Source organism: Oncorhynchus mykiss, chromosome 18 (assembly GCF_013265735.2).
Source record: "Oncorhynchus mykiss isolate Arlee chromosome 18, USDA_OmykA_1.1, whole genome shotgun sequence".
Lineage (NCBI taxonomy): Eukaryota > Metazoa > Chordata > Actinopteri > Salmoniformes > Salmonidae > Oncorhynchus > Oncorhynchus mykiss.
The window spans coordinates 67,634,984-67,661,279 of NC_048582.1; the positions used below are offsets into that span (position 1 = coordinate 67,634,984).

The 26,296-nt window shown below is 48.9% G+C and overlaps 1 protein-coding gene across 2 annotated transcripts; it reads left to right on the forward strand.

Moving 5' to 3' along the window:
• The first annotated feature begins 1,369 nt into the window (after positions 1 to 1,369).
• hdac1 (histone deacetylase 1) lies at positions 1,370 to 25,972 on the forward strand. Of its 2 annotated transcripts, XR_005037541.1 has the most exons (15): positions 1,370 to 1,522; positions 2,534 to 2,646; positions 3,736 to 3,853; positions 4,228 to 4,302; positions 4,421 to 4,559; positions 7,958 to 8,099; positions 8,486 to 8,578; positions 8,814 to 8,922; positions 10,581 to 10,721; positions 15,811 to 15,919; positions 16,007 to 16,137; positions 17,530 to 17,685; positions 22,221 to 22,269; positions 23,287 to 23,365; positions 24,427 to 25,972. XR_005037541.1 is itself a non-coding variant. In XM_036953588.1 (14 exons), the coding sequence occupies exons 1-14, from the start codon at positions 1,468 to 1,470 to the stop codon at positions 23,312 to 23,314; spliced, it is 1,458 nt and encodes a 485-aa protein (XP_036809483.1). In that variant the 5' UTR covers positions 1,370 to 1,467; the 3' UTR covers positions 23,315 to 23,623. The 2 variants fall into 2 exon arrangements, 1 of the variants encoding a protein (XP_036809483.1); XM_036953588.1 differs by lacking the exon at positions 24,427 to 25,972 and having other exon boundaries at positions 23,287 to 23,623.
• Positions 25,973 to 26,296: the final 324 nt, after the last annotated feature.

The window sequence follows — 26,296 nt, forward strand, 5'->3', positions numbered from 1 at the left end:
AATGGAACCATCTGGTGGCTAAAAACTGAACTATTGAAAATTATGTGTGAAGCTACTTACTATATACAGTATATAGTAGGCTGTCATCATCATCATCCTGTTCATCATATTTTTCACTATGTACTTCAGTATCCAGCTCAATGAGAAAAAAAACTATTAATGTGCAAGATCAAAGTACAGGAATGTGCCGATTTATGTGCAATATCATTAGTGTTGCAGTGTTAGGTGGCAACGTTGGCGTTCATCATACAGCAATAGGAGGAATATATATGAGGGTTTATTTATTCAATGTACACTTGAGTGGGAGTGGGGGTTTGTTAACAGCACATAACTTGACTCCACAGACCGGTGCACCACAGATAGTGGGTAGAACATCTTTGGGTGGCACCACAGATAGTGGGTAGAACATCTTTGGGTGGCACCACAGATAGATGACTAGAACATCTTTGGGTGGCACCACAGATAGATGAGTAGAACATCTTTGGGTGGCACCACAGATAGATGAGTAGAACATCTTTGGATGGCACCACAGATAGATGACTAGATCATCTTTGGGTGGCACCACAGATAGATGACTAGAACATCTTTGGGTGGCACCACAGATAGATGAGTAGAACATCTTTGGGTGGCACCACAGATAGATGTATAGAACATCTTTGGGTGGCACCACAGATAGATGAATGGAACATCTTTGGGTAGCACCACAGATAGATGACTAGAACATCTTTGGGTGGCACCACAGATAGATGACTAGAACATCTTTGGGTGGCACCACAGATAGATGACTAGAACATCTTTGGGTGGCACCACAGATAGATGACTAGAACATCTTTGGGTGGCACCACAGATAGATGAGTAGAACATCTTTGGGTGGCACCACAGATATATGTATAGAACATATTTGGGTGGCACCACAGATAGATGACTAGAACATCTTTGGGTGGCACCACAGATAGATGAGTAGAACATATTTGGATGGCACCACAGATAGATGACTAGATCATCTTTGGGTGGCACCACAGATAGATGACTAGAACATCTTTGGGTGGCACCACAGATAGATAACTAGAACATCTTTGGGTGGCACCACAGATAGATGACTAGAACATCTTTGGGTGGCACCACAGATAGATGACTAGAACATCTTTGGGTGGCACCACAGATAGATGACTAGAACATCTTTGGGTGGCACCACAGATAGATGAGTAGAACATCTTTGGGTGGCACCACAGATATATGTATAGAACATATTTGGGTGGCACCACAGATAGATGACTATAACATCTTTGGGTGGCACCCCAGATAGATGAGTAGAACATCTTTGGGTGGCACCATGCAAACAGAAAGAGTGCATCCTTCGCAACAACGCCTTCGAGCAGAGCAGACTTCGGTGATTGGACGAGACGACAGTGGAAAAATTCCCCGGCGTGGACACAAAGAACTGTGCGGTACTAATTGTGGAGTAAAATGGCGCTGTCGTCTGCAGGAGGAACAAAGAAGAAAGTTTGCTATTATTATGACGGTAAGATTTGATGTTATTGTAGCTCGTTGGTTTTTCCGGAGTATTATTTGTTGTATCGGAGAGGATTCGGTGGTCGAAAGGCCTATGTCCCCTCTTGAGAGAAGTGCCGTAAGGCGAGTTAGCAGCTAACTAGCTACCGAGTGGTTAGCTTACCATCATTAGCTAGTTACCTAGTTAGGAAGAAGACTTTAGTTAGCTTGCCAAAGCAACTTGAGAGTCGTTTTTTTCCCTCATTATTTTGTAATGTTGCAATCAAATGAATTGCCAATCTCTAGCTAACTAGTAAGTTGAGTATATTAATTGGTGGCAACTTGGCTAGCTAACGGTTAGTAGGCTTATAACCAACTGACTGAGCATGCACAACTAGCTAACGTTAGATAGCCAGAAAATGGTTTTAGTGTTACTAATAAGTATCTTTGAATCACGAATAACCTCTTGATATTTCGCTACATATGTTTAGTAAAGTGGGGTTTGTCAGTTAAACGTGGCTAGCGGTGTTTTGATAGACAACTTTTGTGGGTTAGTAGTGAATTGTGCTGGAGGGAGGTTGTTGAGCAAGTAATGCGCTGTATCTGCGCTATGAAGATTTAGACCTCTTCGCAGAGGCTGATCATTTGATTCGTCATTTTAAAACTAGTATAGGTATGTTGTTTCGTGCTGTGCAGTTAGTTACCAGGCTGTATGTTTGATAGTGCTGCTCAAAGCGGCAGGAAGCCTAGCGGTTAAGAGCGCTGGGACAGTAACCGGATGGTCGCTGGTTCGAATCCCAGAACCGACTAGATTAATTTTACATCTTTGGGTGGCACCCCAAATATATATATATATATGCCGATGTGTCCTTGAGCAAGGCACTTAGTCCTAATTGCTCGTGTAAATCGTTCTGGATAAGAGGGTCAGCTAAATGACTAAAATGTAAAGCCCAGAGCTACCCTACATCTGGGTTAGGGGAAGGACGCATGGTTTGTTGTTTCACTAGTTTTGTCTAAAACTCTTTGTTTCCCCCCCCCCCAGGCGACGTGGGTAATTATTACTATGGTCAGGGTCATCCCATGAAACCCCACAGGATCCGTATGACCCACAACCTGCTGCTCAACTATGGACTGTACAGGAAGATGGAGATATACGTGAGTACAACAAGCCACAGTGGGCTTATGTATAGATATTTTTTTTTTTCTTCGATTTCTTCGATTAGTTTGATATTTATGGTATAAATAAATGTATTCAACAGCACTGCTGAATAATCGTTTCAGATTGGCTAGAATGGCATTCTAAATTGGCCATTTATAGCCAGATAACGGGACAGTTGGAAAAGCTATCGGGGCATCTTGCAATCATGAGGCAGTATGCTCATACAAATGCAGACAGTACTTGCTACAAAAGTACAGAAAGCTAAACCAACAACCACACGAACTGAAATGAGATGCATAGTAAACGCAAGTCCAACGATGGGGGAAGAAAGCGTAGCTAGCATTTATTTGTTTTTGCGGAGACATGTTATTTTAGGGGCTGTTATTCTGGCTGCAGAGGTTAACTGTGTAGCTAGTTGACTGGCTAGACGCAAGCAAGGGGTAATAATAACAACAACGTTGCCACTGAGCATGGCAGCTGCACGTAAAGAACGAACGATTGGGTCACATCTGTAAATATCGAACAAACGACAACCCAAATATGAATTCACTTTAAAATGGATGTCAACAACCCCCCCCCCCCCCCAAAAAAAAACAATGTCTCTATCGGTAAATGTGTGTTTTCATGTTGATTTATTCGGCAACTGTGGTATCAGCGGGACAAACACCTCCATTCTATAACGTTACATTACCTGGGTAAATTAACTCCACATAGGGACTCTTCATAACGCTGCGTCTTCCATTATTTCCAAGGTGACGGACAGAATATGTGGCCATTTTATCACTTAGATATCTTATAGAACTGAAGCTGATGGGACTGGACTGATTCTTCAACACAGAAAATGACTTTTTTTTTTCAACACGTGTCTGAAGTAACATTCTGTATAGTTGAGCTGTCCTCTAGACTTTATAAAAGTCTAAATTGGATAGTTGTGGACTACAAGTTTTCTGACCGCCCCGTATGTTTTGGTTATTGAAAAATATATTATCTAAAGTGAAATCGGGCGAACGTTTTTAGCAACGAGGTAACGGCATGTTTTTGTACCTATTGCGTCCCTTGGCAACACACTTTTCTGACCTCCCTAGAGACCCCACAAGGCCAGTGGAGAGGAGATGACCAAGTACCACAGTGACGACTACATAAAGTTCCTGCGTACCATCCGGCCAGACAACATGTCAGAACACAGCAAACAGATGCAGAGATGTGAGTAGCAGACATTGTTTTCACCTAGCATTGCTCAGGCGGGGCGGGGGGGGTGCATTTTTAAAGGGGTATTTCACCCCAAAACTATAGCACACCTTGTAATACCTTGTTTTTTTTGTCATGTTTTCATATGGGCTAATGTTGAGCTGGTTACCAATGTAATTAGAGAAGTAAAAATACATGTTTTGTGGTTTTGTGATATACCACGGCTGCCGTCCAATCAGGATTCGGGGCTCGAATCACCCAGTTCATAATGTCTATACTCCACACTCGCATCTGTCATGTAGGTTACAGCTTTACGCATTGAAACAAACCTGCAGGCCTCAATCAAACATCTCAAATGAATAACTTCTATCCTTGCTGCTCTCTAACAGTTAATGTGGGAGAGGACTGCCCAGTGTTTGACGGCCTGTTTGAGTTCTGTCAGCTCTCAACGGGAGGCTCTGTCGGTAAGTCTAGTTTCTTTCTCCATCTGCCTTACTGTCTACCACTGACTTCGCTTGCCTATCTACCTCTCACTTCCTGTGTTGACTCTTCCCTCCTCCCTCTGTGTGTGTGTGTGTGTAGCGGGGGCAGTGAAGCTGAACAAGCAGCAGACGGACATCGCCATCAACTGGGCCGGAGGACTCCATCATGCCAAGAAGTCTGAGGCCTCTGGGTTCTGCTACGTCAACGACATCGTCCTCGCCATCCTGGAGCTGCTCAAGTAAGAGCCCTGTGTGGTCACCCCCCCCCCCACCCCGGTGGGCCCCGCCAACTCCCCCCACCCCGGTGGGGCCGCCAACTCCCCCCACCCCGGTGGGGCCCGCCAACTCCCCCCACCCCGGTGGGACCCGCCAACTCCCCTCACCCCGGTGGGACCCGCCAACTCCCCCTCACCCCGGTGGGGCCCATCTTCTTGTCTGTGTCTTTCTCCTCCTCTTTCACTTTTGAGGAAAGACAGTAGAGGTCGACCGATTATTAAATCCGATACCGATTTATTGGCGGACCAAAAAAGACGATAACGATAAATCGACCGAGTTTTTAAAAAAAATTATATATTTGTAATAATGACAATTACAACAATACTGAATGAACACTTATTTTAACCTAATATAATACATCAATAAAATCTATTTAGTCTCAAATAAATAATGAAACATGTGGTCTTCATTTCGTTCGCAACGAGCCAGGCGGCCCAAACTGCTGCATATACCCTGCTTGCACAGAATTCAAGAGAAGTGACACAATTTCCCTAGTTTAATATTGCCTGCTAACCTGCATTTCTTTTAACTGAATATGCAGGTTTAAAAATATATACTTCTGTGTATTGATTTTAAAGGCATTGATGTTAGTGGTTAGGTACATTCGCGCAACTATTCTGCTTTTTCCGTTAATGTGCTTTTGCTAAATCATCACCTGTTTGGTGACGTTGAAGTAGGCTGTGATTCAATGATAAATTAACAGACACCGCATTGATTATATGCAACGCAGGACAAGCTAGATAAACTAGTAATATCATCAACCTTGTGTAGTTAACTAGTGATTATGTTAAGAGTTTTTTTTTTTTACAAGATATGTTTAATGCTAGCTAGCAACGTACCTTGGCTACTCGCTGCCCTTGCGTAACAGGGGGTCAGCCTGCCACGCAGTCTCCTCGTGGAGTAACAGGTGGTCAGCCTGCCACGCAGTCTCCTCGTGGAGTAACAGGTGGTCAGCCTGCCACGCAGTCTCCTCGTGGAGTAACAGGTGGTCAGCCTGCCACGCAGTCTCCTCGTGGAGTAACAGGTGGTCAGCCTGCCACGCAGTCTCCTCGTGGAGTAACAGGTGGTCAGCCTGCCACGCAGTCTCCTCGTGGAGTAACAGGTGGTCAGCCTGCCACGCAGTCTCCTCGTGGAGTAACAGGTGGTCAGCCTGCCACGCAGTCTCCTCGTGGAGTAACAGGTGGTCAGCCTGCCACGCAGTCTCGTCGTGGAGTAACAGGTGGTCAGCCTGCCACGCAGTCTCCTCGTGGAGTAACAGGTGGTCAGCCTGCCACGCAGTCTCCTCGTGGAGTAACAGGTGGTCAGCCTGCCACGCAGTCTCCTCGTGGAGTAACAGGTGGTCAGCCTGCCACGCAGTCTCCTCGTGGAGTAACAGGTGGTCAGCCTGCCACGCAGTCTCCTCGTGGAGTAACAGGTGGTCAGCCTGCCACGCAGTCTCCTCGTGGAGTAACAGGTGGTCAGCCTGCCACGCAGTCTCCTCGTGGAGTAACAGGTGGTCAGCCTGCCACGCAGTCTCCTCGTGGAGTAACAGGTGGTCAGCCTGCCACGCAGTCTCCTCGTGGAGTAACAGGTGGTCAGCCTGCCACGCAGTCTCCTCGTGGAGTAACAGGTGGTCAGCCTGCCACGCAGTCTCCTCGTGGAGTAACAGGTGGTCAGCCTGCCACGCAGTCTCCTCGTGGAGTAACAGGTGGTCAGCCTGCCACGCAGTCTCCTCGTGGAGTAACAGGTGGTCAGCCTGCCACGCAGTCTCGTCGTGGAGTAACAGGTGGTCAGCCTGCCACGCAGTCTCCTCGTGGAGTAACAGGTGGTCAGCCTGCCACGCAGTCTCCTCGTGGAGTAACAGGTGGTCAGCCTGCCACGCAGTCTCCTCGTGGAGTAACAGGTGGTCAGCCTGCCACGCAGTCTCCTCGTGGAGTAACAGGTGGTCAGCCTGCCACGCAGTCTCCTCGTGGAGTAACAGGTGGTCAGCCTGCCACGCAGTCTCCTCGTGGAGTAACAGGTGGTCAGCCTGCCACGCAGTCTCCTCGTGGAGTAACAGGTGGTCAGCCTGCCACGCATTCTCCTCGTGGAGTAACAGGTGGTCAGCCTGCCACGCAGTCTCCTCGTGGAGTAACAGGTGGTCAGCCTGCCACGCAGTCTCCTCGTGGAGTAACAGGTGGTCAGCCTGCCACGCAGTCTCCTCGTGGAGTAACAGGTGGTCAGCCTGCCACGCAGTCTCCTCGTGGAGTAACAGGTGGTCAGCCTGCCACGCAGTCTCCTCGTGGAGTAACAGGTGGTCAGCCTGCCACGCAGTCTCCTCGTGGAGTAACAGGTGGTCAGCCTGCCACGCAGTCTCCTCGTGGAGTAACAGGTGGTCAGCCTGCCACGCAGTCTCCTCGTGGAGTAACAGGTGGTCAGCCTGCCACGCAGTCTCCTCGTGGAGTAACAGGTGGTCAGCCTGCCACGCAGTCTCCTCGTGGAGTAACAGGTGGTCAGCCTGCCACGCAGTCTCCTCGTGGAGTAACAGGTGGTCAGCCTGCCACTGTCTCCTCGTGGAGTAACAGGTGGTCAGCCTGCCACGCAGTCTCCTCGTGGAGTAACAGGTGGTCAGCCTGCCACGCAGTCTCCTCGTGGAGTAACAGGTGGTCAGCCTGCCACGCAGTCTCCTCGTGGAGTAACAGGTGGTCAGCCTGCCACGCAGTCTCCTCGTGGAGTAACAGGTGGTCAGCCTGCCACGCAGTCTCCTCGTGGAGTAACAGGTGGTCAGCCTGCCACGCAGTCTCCTCGTGGAGTAACAGGTGGTCAGCCTGCCACGCAGTCTCCTCGTGGAGTAACAGGTGGTCAGCCTGCCACGCAGTCTCCTCGTGGAGTAACAGGTGGTCAGCCTGCCACGCAGTCTCCTCGTGGAGTAACAGGTGGTCAGCCTGCCACGCAGTCTCCTCGTGGAGTAACAGGTGGTCAGCCTGCCACGCAGTCTCTTCGTGGAGTAACAGGTGGTCAGCCTGCCACGCAGTCTCTTCGTGGAGTAACAGGTGGTCAGCCTGCCACGCAGTCTCCTCGTGGAGTAACAGGTGGTCAGCCTGCCACGCAGTCTCCTCGTGGAGTGCGATGTAATTGGCATCCAAAAAGGCCGATTACCGATTTTTGTTATGAAAACTTGAAATCGGCCCTAATTCATCGGTCAGCCTCTAAAAGACAGAACAGAATGGTGACGTGTCCTTGGCTTGTCATGGTGTGTGTTTCTCTTGTTGAAATGAATAGTCACTCAGGCTCTGATGAGAAACATAGATATGACTGTATTCATTTAATTGTATAGTTTGTCCTGTCAGGTAATATGAATCTAACGTAGATATTGTATGTAATGAGTTGTCTGTCCTGTCAGGTACCACCAGAGGGTGTTGTACATAGACATCGACATTCACCATGGAGACGGAGTGGAAGAGGCTTTCTTCACCACAGACCGGGTCATGACGGTCTCCTTCCACAAGTATGGAGAATACTTCCCTGGCACCGGAGACCTGAGGGTGAGTGTGTGTGTGTGTGTCCTCTGGGAGAATACCTCCCTGGTACCGGAGACCTGAGGGTGAGTGTGTGTGTGTGTGTGTGTCCTCTGGGAGAATACCTCCCTGGTACCGGAGACCTGAGGGTGAGTGTGTGTGTGTCCTCTGGGAGAATACCTCCCTGGTACCGGAGACCTGAGGGTGTGTGTGTGTCCTCTGGGAGAATACCTCCCTGGTACCGGAGACCCAAGGGTGAGTGTGTCTACATTTCAGTGTGTGTTCCGATGTGTATGACTACACTCCCCTTTCAGTGTGTGTGTGTGTGTGTGTGTGTTGGATTGTCAACCTACATTTGAGTAATTTTGTATTCCAGTATGTACACTGACGTGTGTGTGTGTGTGTGTGTGTAGGACATTGGAGCAGGGAAGGGAAAGTACTACGCTGTAAACTATCCCCTCAGAGACGGCATCGACGATGAGTCTTACGAAGCCATCTTCAAACCTGTGAGTCTCCTGCTGCAAGTCATTCAGTGTTTTGGTTCCTTACAGAGGTCAAATGGATTCTACCTCTTTTTGTTTTTTGTGTGTTTCTCACTTTTTATACATTTCTCTTTTTATTTATTTGGTGTGTTGTTGTAATCTGTGTGTGTGTGTGTGTGTGTTGCTAGGTGATATTTTCGTGTGTGTTTCTCACTTTTTATACTTTTCTCTTTTATTTATTTTTTTTGTGTGTTGCTAGGTGATGGCTAAAGTGATGGAGATGTTCCAGCCCAGTGCAGTCGTGTTACAGTGTGGAGCCGACTCTCTCTCAGGAGACAGACTGGGCTGTTTCAACCTCACCATCAAAGGTAACGCACCTGAAGGAGGGCTGTCTTCAGTGTTTGTGTGTGTTGCTAGGACTCTCTCAGGTTGAAACAGCCCAGTCTAAGGTAACACACCTGAAGGAGGGCTGTCTTCAGTGTTTGTGTGTGTTGCTAGGACTCTCTCTCAGGTTGAAACAGCCCAGTCTAAGGTAACACACCTGAAGGAGGGCTGTCTTCAGGGCTCTGACGGTCGTGGGATTTTTAGATGACCGTTTGTTGGTCAACGAAATGACAGGCAAACGTCTTGGAGGAAAACCCTGTTTGTCTGCTGGGAGACACACTGCATTTTGGGAAAAGTATTCAGACCCCTTCACTACTTTCTACATTTTGTTACGTTACAGCCTTATTCTAAAATGGATTTTTTTTTAAAACAACCCCCGTCAATCTACACACAATACCCCATAATGACCAAACGAAAACAGGTTTTTAGAAAAATGTTGCAAATTTATTAGAAATTAAAAAAACTGGATACCTTATTTACATGAAGTAGTCAGACCCTTTGCTATGAGACTTTTTAAAATTTATCTCGGGTAAAGGGCACGTAGACAGCCCACTTGGAGTTTGCCTGAAGGTCATAATGGGCTATTGTGTGTAGATTGACAACAACAACAACAAAAACAACAACGATTGAATACATTTTCTAATAAGGCGGGAAAAGTTAAGGTATGAATACACATTACTGAATGCGCTGTGCCTTTCAGCAGGACAAAAACCTAAAACAGAAGGCCGAATACACACTGGAGTAGCTTCCCAAGACACTGAATGTTCCTGAATGGCTTTAGTTCCAGTTTAAACTGAAATCGGCTTGAAAATGGCTGTCGAGTAATGATCAACGATCAACTTGACAGCAGAGCTTGAAGACTGTACAAGAGCTTGAAAATTGTACAATCCAGGTGTGGATTCACCCAGAATGCCTCACAAGCTCTAATCACTGCCCAAGGTGATTCTAACATGTATTGATTCAGGGGTGTGAGTGATTTTTGTAAATTAGATTTCATTCTCAGAACATTTGAAAACATGTTTTCACTTTTGTTATGGGGTTGTGTGGGGATGGGTGAGAAACGCAACAAAATGAGGAATATGTCGAAGGGTATGAATCATTTGTTAAGGCGCTGTGTTTCAGGTCATGCTAAGTGTGTTGAACCCCTGGCGCTGTGTTTCAGGTCATGCTAAGTGTGTTGGACCCCTGGCGCTGTGTTTCAGGTCATGCTAAGTGTGTTGGACCCCTGGCGCTGTGTTTCAGGTCATGCTAAGTGTGTTGGACCCCTGGCGCTGTGTTTCAGGTCATGCTAAGTGTGTTGAACCCCTGGCGCTGTGTTTCAGGTCATGCTAAGTGTGTTGAACCCCTGGCGCTGTGTTTCAGGTCATGCTAAGTGTGTTGGACCCCTGGCGCTGTGTTTCAGGTCATGCTAAGTGTGTTGAACCCCTGGCGCTGTGTTTCAGGTCATGCTAAGTGTGTTGAACCCCTGGCGCTGTGTTTCAGGTCATGCTAAGTGTGTTGGACCCCTGGCGCTGTGTTTCAGGTCATGCTAAGTGTGTTGAACCCCTGGCGCTGTGTTTCAGGTCATGCTAAGTGTGTTGAACCCCTGGCGCTGTGTTTCAGGTCATGCTAAGTGTGTTGAACCCCTGGCGCTGTGTTTCAGGTCATGCTAAGTGTGTTGAGTACATGAAGAGTTTCAACCTGCCTCTGTTGATGTTGGGAGGTGGAGGTTATACCATCCGTAACGTGGCCCGCTGCTGGACCTACGAGACCGCCGTGGCTCTGGACAGCATTATACCTAACGGTACACACACACACAGCATTATACCTAACGGTACACACACACACACAGCATTATACCTAACGGTACACACACAGCATTATACCTAACGGTACACACACACACACAGCATTATACCTAACGGTACACACACAGCATTATACCTAACGGTACACACACAGCATTATACCTAACGGTACACACACAGCATTATACCTAACGGTACACACACAGCATTATACCTAACGGTACACACACAGCATTATACCTAACGGTACACACACAGCATTATACCTAACGGTACACACACAGCATTATACCTAACGGTACACACACACACAGCATTATACCTAACGGTACACACACACACAGCATTATACCTAACGGTACACACACACACAGCATTATACCTAACGGTACACACACACACAGCATTATACCTAACGGTACACACACACACAGCATTATACCTAACGGTACACACACACACAGCATTATACCTAACGGTACACACACACACAGCATTATACCTAACGGTACACACACACACACAGCATTATACCTAACGGTACACACACACACAGCATTATACCTAACGACACACACACACACAGCATTATACCTAACGGTACACACACACACAGCATTATACCTAACGGTACACACACACACAGCATTATACCTAACGGTACACACACACACAGCATTATACCTAACGGTACACACACACACAGCATTATACCTAACGGTACACACACACACAGCATTATACCTAACGGTACACACACACACAGCATTATACCTAACGGTACACACACACACACAGCATTATACCTAACGGTACACACACACACAGCATTATACCTAACGGTACACACACACACAGCATTATACCGAACGTTACACACACACACACACACAGCATTATACCGAACGGTACACACACACACAGCATTATACCTAACGGTACACACACACACACAGCATTATACCTAACGGTACACACACACACAGCATTATACCTAACGGTACACACACACACAGCATTATACCTAACGGTACACACACACACAGCATTATACCGAACGTTACACACACACACACACACAGCATCATACCTAACGGTACACACACACACAGCATTATACCTAACGACACACACACACACAGCATTATACCTAACGGTACACACACACACAGCATTATACCTAACGGTACACACACACACAGCATTATACCTAACGGTACACACACACACAGCATTATACCTAACGGTACACACACAGCATTATACCTAACGGTACACACACAGCATTATACCTAACGGTACACACACACACAGCATTATACCTAACGGTACACACACACACAGCATTATACCTAACGGTACACACACACACAGCATTATACCTAACGGTACACACACACACACAGCATTATACCTAACGGTACACACACACACACAGCATTATACCTAACGGTACACACACACACACAGCATTATACCTAACGGTACACACACAGCATTATACCTAACGGTACACACACACACACAGCATTATACCTAACGGTACACACACACACAGCATTATACCTAACGGTACACACACACAGCATTATACCTAACGGTACACACACACACAGCATTATACCTAACGGTACACACACACACAGCATTATACCTAACGGTACACACACACACAGCATTATACCTAACGGTACACACACAGCATTATACCTAACGGTACACACACACACAGCATTATACCTAACGGTACACACACACACAGCATTATACCTAACGGTACACACACACACAGCATTATACCTAACGGTACACACACACACAGCATTATACCTAACGGTACACACACAGCATTATACCTAACGGTACACACACAGCATTATACCTAACGGTACACACACACACACCATCATACCTAACGGTACACACACACAGCATTATACCTAACGGTACACACACACACACAGCATTATACCTAACGGTACACACACACACAGCATTATACCTAACGGTACACACACACACAGCATTATACCTAACGGTACACACACACACAGCATTATACCTAACGGTACACACACACACAGCATTATACCTAACGGTACACACACACACAGCATTATACCTAACGGTACACACACACACAGCATTATACTTAACGGTACACACACACACAGCATTATACCTAACGGTACACACACACACAGCATTATACCTAACGGTACACACACACACACAGCATTATACCTAACGGTACACACACACACAGCATTATACCTAACGGTACACACACACACACAGCATTATACCTAACGGTACACACACACACACAGCATTATACCTAACGGTACACACACAGCATTATACCTAACGGTACACACACACACACAGCATTATACCTAACGGTACACACACAGCATTATACCTGACGGTACACACACACACACAGCATTATACCTAACGGTACACACACACACACAGCATTATACCTAACGGTACACACACAGCATTATACCTAACGGTACACACACACACACAGCATTATACCTAATGGTACACACACACACAGCATTATACCTAACGGTACACACACAGCATTATACCTAACGGTACACACACACACAGCATTATACCTAACGGTACACACACACACAGCATTATACCTAACGGTACACACACAGCATTATACCTAACGGTACTCACACAGCATTATACCTAACGGTACACACACACACACAGCATTATACCTAACGGTACACACACACACACAGCATTATACCTAACGGTACACACACACACAGCATTATACCTAACGGTACACACACACACAGCATTATACCTAACGGTACACACACACACACAGCATTATACCTAACGGTACACACACACACAGCATTATACCTAACGGTACACACACACACAGCATTATACCTAACGGTACACACACACACACAGCATTATACCTAACGGTACACACACACACACAGCATTATACCTAACGGTACACACACAGCATTATACCTAACGGTACACACACACACAGCATTATACCTAACGGTACACACACAGCATTATACCTAACGGTACACACACACACAGCATTATACCTAACGGTACACACACACACAGCATTATACCTAACGGTACACACACACACAGCATTATACCTAACGACACACACACACAGCATTATACCTAACGGTACACACACACACAGCATTATACCTAACGGTACACACACACACAGCATTATACCTAACGGTACACACACACACAGCATTATACCTAACGGTACACACACACACAGCATTATACCTAACGGTACACACACACACAGCATTATACCTAACGGTACACACACACACACAGCATTATACCTAACGACACACACACACACAGCATTATACCTAACGGTACACACACACACAGCATTATACCTAACGGTACACACACACACAGCATTATACCTAACGGTACACACACACACAGCATTATACCTAACGGTACACACACACACAGCATTATACCTAACGGTACACACACACACAGCATTATACCTAACGGTACACACACACACAGCATTATACCTAACGGTACACACACACACAGCATTATACCTAACGGTACACACACACACACACAGCATTATACCTAACGGTACACACACACACACACACACACACACACACACACAGCATTATACCGAACGTTACACACACACACACACACAGCATTATACCGAACGGTACACACACACACACACACACACACACACACAGCATTATACCGAACGGTACACACACACACACACACACACACACAGCATTATACCGAACGGTACACACACACACACACACACACAGCATTATACCTAACGGTACACACACACACACACACACAGCATTATACCTAACGGTACACACACACACACACACACACACAGCATTATACCGAACGTTACACACACACACACACACAGCATTATACCGAACGGTACACACACAGCATTATACCGAACGGTACACACACACACACACACAGCATTATACCGAACGGTACACACACACAGCATTATACCGAACGGTACACACACACACACACACACACACACCATTATACCTAACGGTACACACACACACACACACACACACACACACACACACACACAGCATTATACCTAACGGTACACACACAGCATTATACCTAACGGTACACACACAGCATTATACCTAACGGTACACACACACACACACACAGCATTATACCTAACGGTACACACACACACACACAGCATTATACCTAACGGTACACACACACACACACACACACACACACACACAGCATTATACCGAACGTTACACACACACACAGCATTATACCGAACGGTACACACACACACAGCATTATACCGAACGGTACACACACACAGCATTATACCGAACGGTACACACACACACACACACACACACAGCATTATACCTAACGGTACACACACACACACACACACACACAGCATTATACCTAACGGTACACACACACACACACACACACACACACACAGCATTATACCGAACGTTACACACACACACACACACACAGCATTATACCGAACGGTACACACACACACAGCATTATACCGAACGGTACACACACACACACACAGCATTATACCGAACGGTACACACACACACACACACACACACAGCATTATACCGAACGGTACACACACACAGCATTATACCGAACGGTACACACACACACACACACACACACACACAGCATTATACCGAACGGTACACACACACACACACAGCATTATACCGAACGGTACACACACACACACACACACACACAGGATTATACCGAACGGTACACACACACACACACACACACAGCATTATACCGAACGGTACACACACAGCATTATACCTAACGGTACACACACAGCATTATACCTAACGGTACACACACACACACACATACAGCACCATATCTAACGGTACACACACTCTGTTCATGTAGTACTTTGATGTAACCTGGTAGGTTGTTTTATTACAACAACCTTGATGATCTCTCTCGTCCAATCAGAGCTGCCATACAACGACTACTTTGAGTACTTTGGTCCTGACTTCAAGCTCCACATCAGCCCGTCTAACATGACCAACCAGAACACCAATGATTACCTGGAGAAGATCAAGTAAGTTACAAAGATAGATGTGTGTGTGTGTATATATACAGACAGACATACTGTGGTACAGACACTAACGTCTCTCTCCCTCCCCAGACAGAGGTTGTTTGAGAACCTGCGCATGCTGCCCCACGCCCCGGGGGTCCAGATACAGGCCATCCCAGAAGACGCTCCACACCCGGACTCTGGAGATGAGGAGGACGAGGACCCTGACAAACGCATCTCCAGTAAGTTTTGTTTCAGTCAGGGCCCATGATAAGACGATGGTATTGTTTCAGTCAGGGCCCATGATAAGACGATGGTATTGTTTCAGTCAGGGCCCATGATAAGAGGATGGTATTGTTTCAGTCAGGGCCCATGATAAGAGGGTTTTGTTTCAGTCAGGGCCCATGATAAGAGGATGGTTTTGTTTCAGTCAGGGCCCATGATAAGAGGATGGTTTTGTTTCAGTCAGGGCCCATGATAAGAGGATGGTTTTGTTTCAGTCAGGGCCCATGATAAGAGGATGGTTTTGTTTCAGTCAGGGCCCATGATAAGAGGATGGTTTTGTTTCAGTCAGGGCCCATGATAAGAGGATGGTTTTGTTTCAGTCAGGGCCCATGATAAGAGGGTTTTGTTTCAGTCAGGGCCCATGATAAGAGGATGGTTTTGTTTCAGTCAGGGCCCATGATAAGAGGATGGTTTTGTTTCAGTCAGGGCCCATGATAAGAGGATGGTTTTGTTTCAGTCAGGGCCCATGATAAGAGGATGGTTTTGTTTCAGTCAGGGCCCATGATAAGAGGATGGTTTTGTTTCAGTCAGGGCCCATGATAAGAGGATGGTTTTGTTTCAGTCAGGGCCCATGATAAGAGGATGGTTTTGTTTCAGTCAGGGCCCATGATAAGAGGATGGTTTTGTTTCAGTCAGGGCCCATGATAAGATGGTTTTGTTTCAGTCTGGGCCCATGATAAGAGGGTTTTGTTTCAGTCAGGGCCCATGATAAGATGGTTTTGTTTCAGTCAGGGCCCATGATAAGAGGGTTTTGTTTCAGTCAGGGCCCATGATAAGAGGGTTTTGTTTCAGTCAGGGCCCATGATAAGAGGATGGTTTTGTTTCAGTCAGGGCCCATGATAAGAGGATGGTTTTGTTTCAGTCAGGGCCCATGATAAGAGGATGGTTTTGTTTCAGTCAGGGCCCATGATAAGAGGATGGTTTTGTTTCAGTCAGGGCCCATGATAAGAGGGTTTTGTTTCAGCCCATGATAAGTGAGGGTTTTGTTTCAGTCAGGGCCCATGATAAGAGGATGGTTTTGTTATAGTCAGGGCCCATGATAAGTGAGGGTTTTGTTTCAGTCAGGGCCCATGATAAGACGATGGTATTGTTTCAGTCAGGGCCCATGATCAGAGGATGGTTTTGTTTCAGTCAGGGCCCATGATAAGAGGATGGTTTTGTTTCAGTCAGGGCCCATGATAAGAGGGTTTTGTTTCAGCCCATGATAAGAGGGTTTTGTTTCAGCCCATGATAAGACAATGGTATTGTTTCAGTCAGGGCCCATGATAAGAGGGTTTTGTTTCAGTCAGGGCCCATGATAAGAGGGTTTTGTTTCAGTCAGGGCCCATGATAAGAGGATTTTGTTTCAGTCAGGTCCCATGATAAGAGGATAGCCTGTGAAGAGGAGTTCTCTGACTCTGAGGATGAGGGACAGGGAGGAGGGGGACGGAGGAACGCTGCCAACCATAAGAAGACCAAACGAGTCAAGACTGAGGAGGAGAAAGAGGAGACTGAGGAGAAGAAAGGTAAAGTAAACCTCACACACCTCCGTGACTGACACTGGCCATAACGCCTCCGTGACTGACACTGGCCATAACGCCTCCGTGACTGACACTGGCCATAACGCCTCCGTGACTGACACTGGGGGCCATAACGCCTCCGTGACTGACACTGGCCATAACGCCTCCGTGACTGACACTGGCCATAACGCCTCCGTGACTGACACTGGCCATAACGCCTCCGTGACTGACACTGGGGGCCATAACGCCTCCGTGACTGACACTGGCCATAACGCCTCCGTGACTGACACTGGCCATAACGCCTCCGTGACTGACACTGGCCATAACGCCTCCGTGACTGACACTGGCCATAACGCCTCCGTGACTGACACTGGCCATAACGCCTCCGTGACTGACACTGGCCGAGTAACGCCTCCGTGACTGACACTGGCCATAACGCCTCCGTGACTGACACTGGCCATAACGCCTCCGTGACTGACACTGGCCATAACGCCTCCGTGACTGACACTGGCCATAACGCCTCCGTGACTGACACTGGGGGAGTAACGCCTCCGTGACTGACACTGGCCATAACGCCTCCGTGACTGACACTGGGGGAGTAACGCCTCCGTGACTGACACTGGCCATAACGCCTCCGTGACTGACACTGGCCATAACGCCTCCGTGACTGACACTGGCCATAACGCCTCCGTGACTGACACTGGCCATAACGCCTCCGTGACTGACACTGGCCATAACGCCTCCGTGACTGACACTGGCCATAACGCCTCCGTGACTGACACTGGCCATAACGCCTCCGTGACTGACACTGGGGGAGTAACGCCTCCGTGACTGACACTGGCCATAACGCCTCCGTGACTGACACTGGCCATAACGCCTCCGTTGACTGACACTGGCCATAACGCCTCCGTGACTGACACTGGGGGAGTAACGCCTCCGTGACTGACACTGGCCATAACGCCTCCGTGACTGACACTGGCCATAACGCCTCCGTGACTGACACTGGCCATAACGCCTCCGTGACTGACACTGGGGGAGTAACGCCTCCGTGACTGACACTGGCCATAACGCCTCCGTGACTGACACTGGCCATAACGCCTCCGTGACTGACACTGGCCATAACGCCTCCGTGACTGACACTGGCCATAACGCCTCCGTGACTGACACTGGCCATAACGCCTCCGTGACTGACACTGGGGGAGTAACGCCTCCGTGACTGACACTGGCCATAACGCCTCCGTGACTGACACTGGCCATAACGCCTCCGTGACTGACACTGGGGGAGTAACGCCTCCGTGACTGACACTGGGGGAGTAACGCCTCCGTGACTGACACTGGCCATAACGCCTCCGTGACTGACACTGGCCATAACGCCTCCGTGACTGACACTGGCCATAACGCCTCCGTGACTGACACTGGCCATAACGCCTCCGTGACTGACACTGGCCATAACGCCTCCGTGACTGACACTGGCCATAACGCCTCCGTGACTGACACTGGCCATAACGCCTCCGTGACTGACACTGGCCATAACGCCTCCGTGACTGACACTGGCCATAACGCCTCCGTGACTGACACTGGCCATAACGCCTCCGTGACTGACACTGGCCATAACGCCTCCGTGACTGACACTGGCCATAACGCCTCCGTGACTGACACTGGCCATAACGCCTCCGTGACTGACACTGGCCATAACGCCTCCGTGACTGACACTGGCCATAACGCCTCCGTGACTGACACTGGCCATAACGCCTCCGTGACTGACACTGGCCATAACGCCTCCGTGACTGACACTGGCCATAACGCCTCCGTGACTGACACTGGCCATAACGCCTCCGTGACTGACACTGGCCATAACGCCTCCGTGACTGACACTGGCCATAACGCCTCCGTGACTGACACTGGCCATAACGCCTCCGTGACTGACACTGGCCATAACGCCTCCGTGACTGACACTGGCCATAACGCCTCCGTGACTGACACTGGCCATAACGCCTCCGTGACTGACACTGGCCATAACGCCTCCGTGACTGACACTGGCCATAACGCCTCCGTGACTGACACTGGCCATAACGCCTCCGTGACTGACACTGGCCATAACGCCTCCGTGACTGACACTGGCCATAACGCCTCCGTGACTGACACTGGCCATAACGCCTCCGTGACTGACACTGGCCGAGTAACGCCTCCGTGACTGACACTGGCCGAGTAACGCCTCCGTGACTGACACTGGCCATAACGCCTCCGTGACTGACACTGGCCATAACGCCTCCGTGACTGACACTGGGGGAGTAACGCCTCCGTGACTGACACTGGCCGAGTAACGCCTCCGTGACTGACACTGGCCGAGTAACGCCTCCGTGACTGACACTGGCCGAGTAACGCCTCCGTGACTGACACTGGCCGTAACGCCTCCGTGACTGACACTGGCCGTAACGCCTCCGTGACTGACACTGGCCGTAACGCCTCCGTGACTGACACTGGCCGTAACGCCTCCGTGACTGACACTGGCCGTAACGCCTCCGTGACTGACACTGGCCGTAACGCCTCCGTGACTGACACTGGCCGTAACGCCTCCGTGACTGACACTGGCCATAACGCCTCCGTGACTGACACTGGCCATAACGCCTCCGTGACTGACACTGGCCATAACGCCTCCGTGACTGACACTGGCCATAACGCCTCCGTGACTGACACTGGCCATAACGCCTCCGTGACTGACACTGGCCATAACGCCTCCGTGACTGACACTGGCCATAACGCCTCCGTGACTGACACTGGCCATAACGCCTCCGTGACTGACACTGGCCATAACGCCTCCGTGACTGACACTGGCCGAGTAACGCCTCCGTGACTGACACTGGCCGAGTAACGCCTCCGTGACTGACACTGGCCATAACGCCTCCGTGACTGACACTGGCCATAACGCCTCCGTGACTGACACTGGGGGAGTAACGCCTCCGTGACTGACACTGGCCGAGTAACGCCTCCGTGACTGACACTGGCCGAGTAACGCCTCCGTGACTGACACTGGCCGAGTAACGCCTCCGTGACTGACACTGGCCGTAACGCCTCCGTGACTGACACTGGCCGTAACGCCTCCGTGACTGACACTGGCCGTAACGCCTCCGTGACTGACACTGGCCGTAACGCCTCCGTGACTGACACTGGCCATAACGCCTCCGTGACTGACACTGGCCATAACGCCTCCGTGACTGACACTGGCCATAACGCCTCCGTGACTGACACTGGCCATAACGCCTCCGTGACTGACACTGGCCATAACGCCTCCGTGACTGACACTGGCCATAACGCCTCCGTGACTGACACTGGCCATAACGCCTCCGTGACTGACACTGGCCGAGTAACGCCTCCGTGACTGACACTGGCCGAGTAACGCCTCCGTGACTGACACTGGCCGAGTAACGCCTCCGTGACTGACACTGGCCATAACGCCTCCGTGACTGACACTGGCCATAACGCCTCCGTGACTGACACTGGCCATAACGCCTCCGTGACTGACACTGGCCATAACGCCTCCGTGACTGACACTGGGGGCCATAACGCCTCCGTGACTGACACTGGGGGCCATAACGCCTCCGTGACTGACACTGGGGGCCGTAACGCCTCCGTGACTGACACTGGGGGCCGTAACGCCTCCGTGACTGACACTGGGGGCCGTAACGCCTCCGTGACTGACACTGGGGGCCGTAACGCCTCCGTGACTGACACTGGGGGCCGTAACGCCTCCGTGACTGACACTGGGGGCCGTAACGCCTCCGTGACTGACACTGGGGGCCGTAACGCCTCCGTGACTGACACTGGGGGCCGTAACGCCTCCGTGACTGACACTGGGGGCCGTAACGCCTCCGTGACTGACACTGGGGGCCGTAACGCCTCCGTGACTGACACTGGGGGCCGTAACGCCTCCGTGACTGACACTGGGGGCCGTAACGCCTCCGTGACTGACACTGGGGGCCGTAACGCCTCCGTGACTGACACTGGGGGCCGTAACGCCTCCGTGACTGACACTGGGGGCCGTAACGCCTCCGTGACTGACACTGGGGGCCGTAACGCCTCCGTGACTGACACTGGGGGCCGTAACGCCTCCGTGACTGACACTGGGGGCCGTAACGCCTCCGTGACTGACACTGGGGGCCGTAACGCCTCCGTGACTGACACTGGGGGCCGTAACGCCTCCGTGACTGACACTGGGGGCCGTAACGCCTCCGTGACTGACACTGGGGGCCGTAACGCCTCCGTGACTGACACTGGGGGCCGTAACGCCTCCGTGACTGACACTGGGGGCCGTAACGCCTCCGTGACTGACACTGGGGGCCGTAACGCCTCCGTGACTGACACTGGGGGCCGTAACGCCTCCGTGACTGACACTGGGGGCCGTAACGCCTCCGTGACTGACACTGGGGGCCGTAACGCCTCCGTGACTGGCCCAGGACACTGGGGGGGCGTAACGCCTCCGTGACTGGCCCAGGACACTGGGGGGAGTAACGCCCGGTCAACGTTCTCTTTGTTTTCCCCAGAAGTGAAAGACGAGGATAAAGACGCTGAAGAGAAGATGGACACAACAGGGTGAGTAGTGACCACATGAAATATAACATCTAGGAATATGTCTTGTCCGTGTCCAGTCTTGTGTGTCCGTGTCCAGTCTTGTGTGTCCGTGTCCAGTCTTGTGTGTCCGTGTCCAGTCTTGTGTGTCCGTGTCCAGTCTGGTGTGTCCAGTCTTGTGTGTCCAGTCTTGTGTGTCCAGTCTTGTGTGTCCAGTCTTGTGTGTCCAGTCTTGTCCAGTCTTGTGTGTCCAGTCTTGTGTGTGTCCAGTCTTGTGTGTCCGTGTCCAGTCTTGTCCAGTCTTGTGTGTCCAGTCTTGTCCAGTCTTGTGTGTCCAATCTTGTCCAGTCTTGTGTGTCCAGTCTTGTGTGTGTCTTGTCCAGTCTTGTGTGTCCAGTCTTGTGTGTGTCTTGTCCAGTCTTGTGTGTCCATGTCCAGTCTTGTGTGTCCAGTCTTGTGTGTGTCCAGTCTTGTGTGTGTCCAGTCTTGTGTGTGTCCAGTCTTGTGTGTGTCCAGTCTTGTGTGTGTCCAGTCTTGTGTGTGTCCAGTCTTGTCCAGTCTTGTCCAGTCTTGTGTGTGTCCAGTCTTGTGTGTGTCCAGTCTTGTGTGTGTCCAGTCTTGTGTGTGTCCAGTCTTGTGTGTGTCCAGTCTTGTGTGTGTCCAGTCTTGTGTGTGTCCAGTCTTGTGTGTGTCCAGTCTTGTCCAGTCTTGTGTGTCCAGTCTTGTCCAGTCTTGTGTGTGTCCAGTCTTGTGTGTGTCCAGTCTTGTGTGTGTCCAGTCTTGTGTGTGTCCAGTCTTGTGTGTGTCCAGTCTTGTGTGTGTCCAGTCTTGTGTGTGTGTGTCCAGTCTTGTGTGTGTGTGTCCAGTCTTGTGTGTGTGTGTCCAGTCTTGTGTGTGTGTGTCCAGTCTTGTGTGTGTCCAGTCTTGTGTGTGTCTAGTCTTGTGTGTGTCTAGTCTTGTGTGTGTCTAGTCTTGTGTGTGTCCAGTCTTGTGTGTCCAGTCTTGTCCCATTTAACTAATGTTTCTTCATTTCACCACCAGGCCAAAAGAAGAAGCTAAGACATGTTGAAGCATCAGATATGAGTTTCCAGTTGTGTGTGTGTGTGTGTGTGTGTGTGTGTAAAATTATTCTCTTAATGCTGTGTTAGTATTTCCTCATACGCGGTCAAATCTTTTGGTTTTTTGTCAGTGTTTTCAAAATTATTTTCTTCCCTGAACCACTTGAGAATCTGAAGCAGTAGTGGAGCCTGTTGTGGGGAGCCTGTTGTGAGGAGCCTGTTGTGGGGAGCCTGCTTTAGATTCTCAAGTGGTGTTGAGGGGAAAGGGGGATACCTAGTTGTACGAAAGGTTGCTGGATCGAATCCCCGAGCCGACAAGGTAAAAAAAATCTGTCATTCTGCCCCTGAGCAAGGCAGTTAACCCACTGTTCCCCGGGCATCAAGGACGTCGATTAAGGCTGAGGTAACATCAATGAAAGCCAATCCCCCCCTGAGGTAACATCAGTGAAAGCCAATCCCCCCCTGAGGTAACATCAGTGAAAGCCAATCCCCCCCCTGAGGTAACATCAGTGAAAGCCAATCCCCCCCTGAGGTAACATCAGTGAAAGCCAATCCCCCCCTGAGGTAACATCAGTGAAAGCCAATCCCCCCCCTGAGGTAACATCAGTGAAAGCCAATCCCCCCCCTGAGGTAACATCAGTGAAAGCCAATCCCCCCCTGAGGTAACATCAGTGAAAGCCAATCCCCCCCTGAGGTAACATCAGTGAAAGCCAATCCCCCCCTGAGGTAACATCAGTGAAAGCCAATCCCCCCCCCTGAGGTAACATCAGTGAAAGCCAATCCCCCCCCTGAGGTAACATCAGTGAAAGCCAATCCCCCCCCCTGAGGTAACATCAGTGAAAGCCAATCCCCCCCCCTGAGGTAACACCAGTGAAAGCCAATCCCCCCCTGAGGTAACACCAGTGAAAGCCCTGATCACCGGTACATCTGGACTGATCCAAGAACTCAAGAGTTGAAAAAGGATTCCCACTTTTCCACTGCAGACATTCCCCCTTTTTGAACAACAGTCACCAGACCCTATTCTACAGGAAGTTCTACAGGAAGTTCTACTGAATCATGGATCAACAAAACATTTTTTAAGGCTGCTATATGTAACTTTTTGGGTGACCTGACCCAATTGGTCTGTGTGTGTGTGTGTGTCTGTGTTTATAGATCTGTCATTTTTAATTGAAAGAAAGTAGATCTGTTCTGTCTTATTTTTATGCTTCCCTTTTCTAAGTTTAGTTTTGAAGCACTTTGTTTTTATAAATCAGCTTCAAACAGCTGACAATACAATTAGTTTATTTATTATGGAAGAGATGGTTCAATATACATGTTTTGTCAAACTGAAATTAGACAAACTATTTGAATTTTAGCAACCAGGAAATGGCAGAGAGATTTCTGCATAGTGCAGCCTTTTTAAGCACACTTTCCTAATGCTGAGTTTCACCCACTGTCCTTTCGCACTCAGAACGGCCTCAATTCACCGGGACATGGACTCGACAAGGTGTTGAAAGCGTTCCACAGGGATGCTGGCCCTTGTCGACTCCAATGCTTCCCACAGTTGTGTCAAGTTGGCTGGATGTTCTTTGCTTGCTGGATGTTTCTTGACAGGAAACTGTTGAGCGTGAAAACCAGCGCTGCAGTTATTGACTCAAACCGGTGCACCTGTCACCTACTACCGTACCCTGTTCAAAGGCACTTGGATTGTGTGTGCGCGCAACATTGAGGGTGAATGAGCAAGACAAAAGATTAGTCCCGGTTTAAAAATCCTTCTTTAACCTGTCTCTTCCCCTTCATCGATGTGGATTTAACAAGTGACATCTATTTTAATTTAACCAGGCAAGTAAGAACAAATTCTTATTTACAATGACGGCGAAACCCCGATGACGCTGGGCCATTTGTGTGCCGCCCGATCGCAGCTGAATCCGATACAGCCTGGAATCGAACCGGGGACGATAGTGGTGCCTCTTTCACTGAAATGCAGTGCCTAGCGCCATTCGGGAGCCCAAATAAGTGATATCTTTCAGCTGATTTCACCTGGCCAGTCTGTCATGAAGAGATGTTCATGTTTTATATACTATACATTCTGCTTTACTCTGTTCCCTGGGTTGGTTTCTCTCGGATGACTGTACGCTCCACACTCCTTTCTTTTTACCTCGTTTTATATTTCTAAAAGGTCATCGGGTATGTTGAACGTTCAAGGGTGAGGTTTCCCCTCCAGTGTGTCGGGGCAACTTCACCCCACACCGTTGGGAACCATGTTTTAAACCCTTGGTTTTTTTCTACTGTAATAAGTGAGAATATGTTGTTTACAAATGTGTGTAACTTGTTTTTATAATGGAAAAAAATAATTGATTTTGTGCTTGGTTGTTTTTCTTAAGGTCTCTTTTCTTTTTTTATAAGAATTTATAAAGGCAGATTAGATTAGATACCAGATTAGGGTTATCCAAGTCTAGTGGGGGGGGGAAATGACTTCTCACTTGTTAGTTTACTACAGCGCATGTCTTCATTTACTCTCAATTTCACACTAGCTTGGTTTCCATCCAATTGGTGACCAGATTCTCATGCAAATATTCCGAAACCCGGTTAAAAACGACATGCGCACTTTACCCATAAGTCAGTGCACAACTTTCTGAGGTTAAAATGGCCTGAATGTACTGAATAAAAATAAATGGGTTTCTGTCTAACTACGGATGGTTTTGTCGTGAATCTGCCCACATTCTCTCTAAACAGGCTACCCTACTGTTGAAGTCGGAAGTTTACATACACCTTAGCTAAATACATTTAAACTCAGTTTCACAATCCCTGACATTTAATCATAGTAGAAATTCCCTGTTTTAGGTCAGTTAGGATCACCACTTTATTTTAAGAATGTGAAATGTTAGAATAGAGAAAATGATTTATTTCATCACATTCCAAAGGGGTCAGAAGTTTACATACACTCATAGTATTTGGTAACATTGCCTTAAAATTGTTTAACTTGGGTCAAACGTTTCGGGTAGCCTTCCACA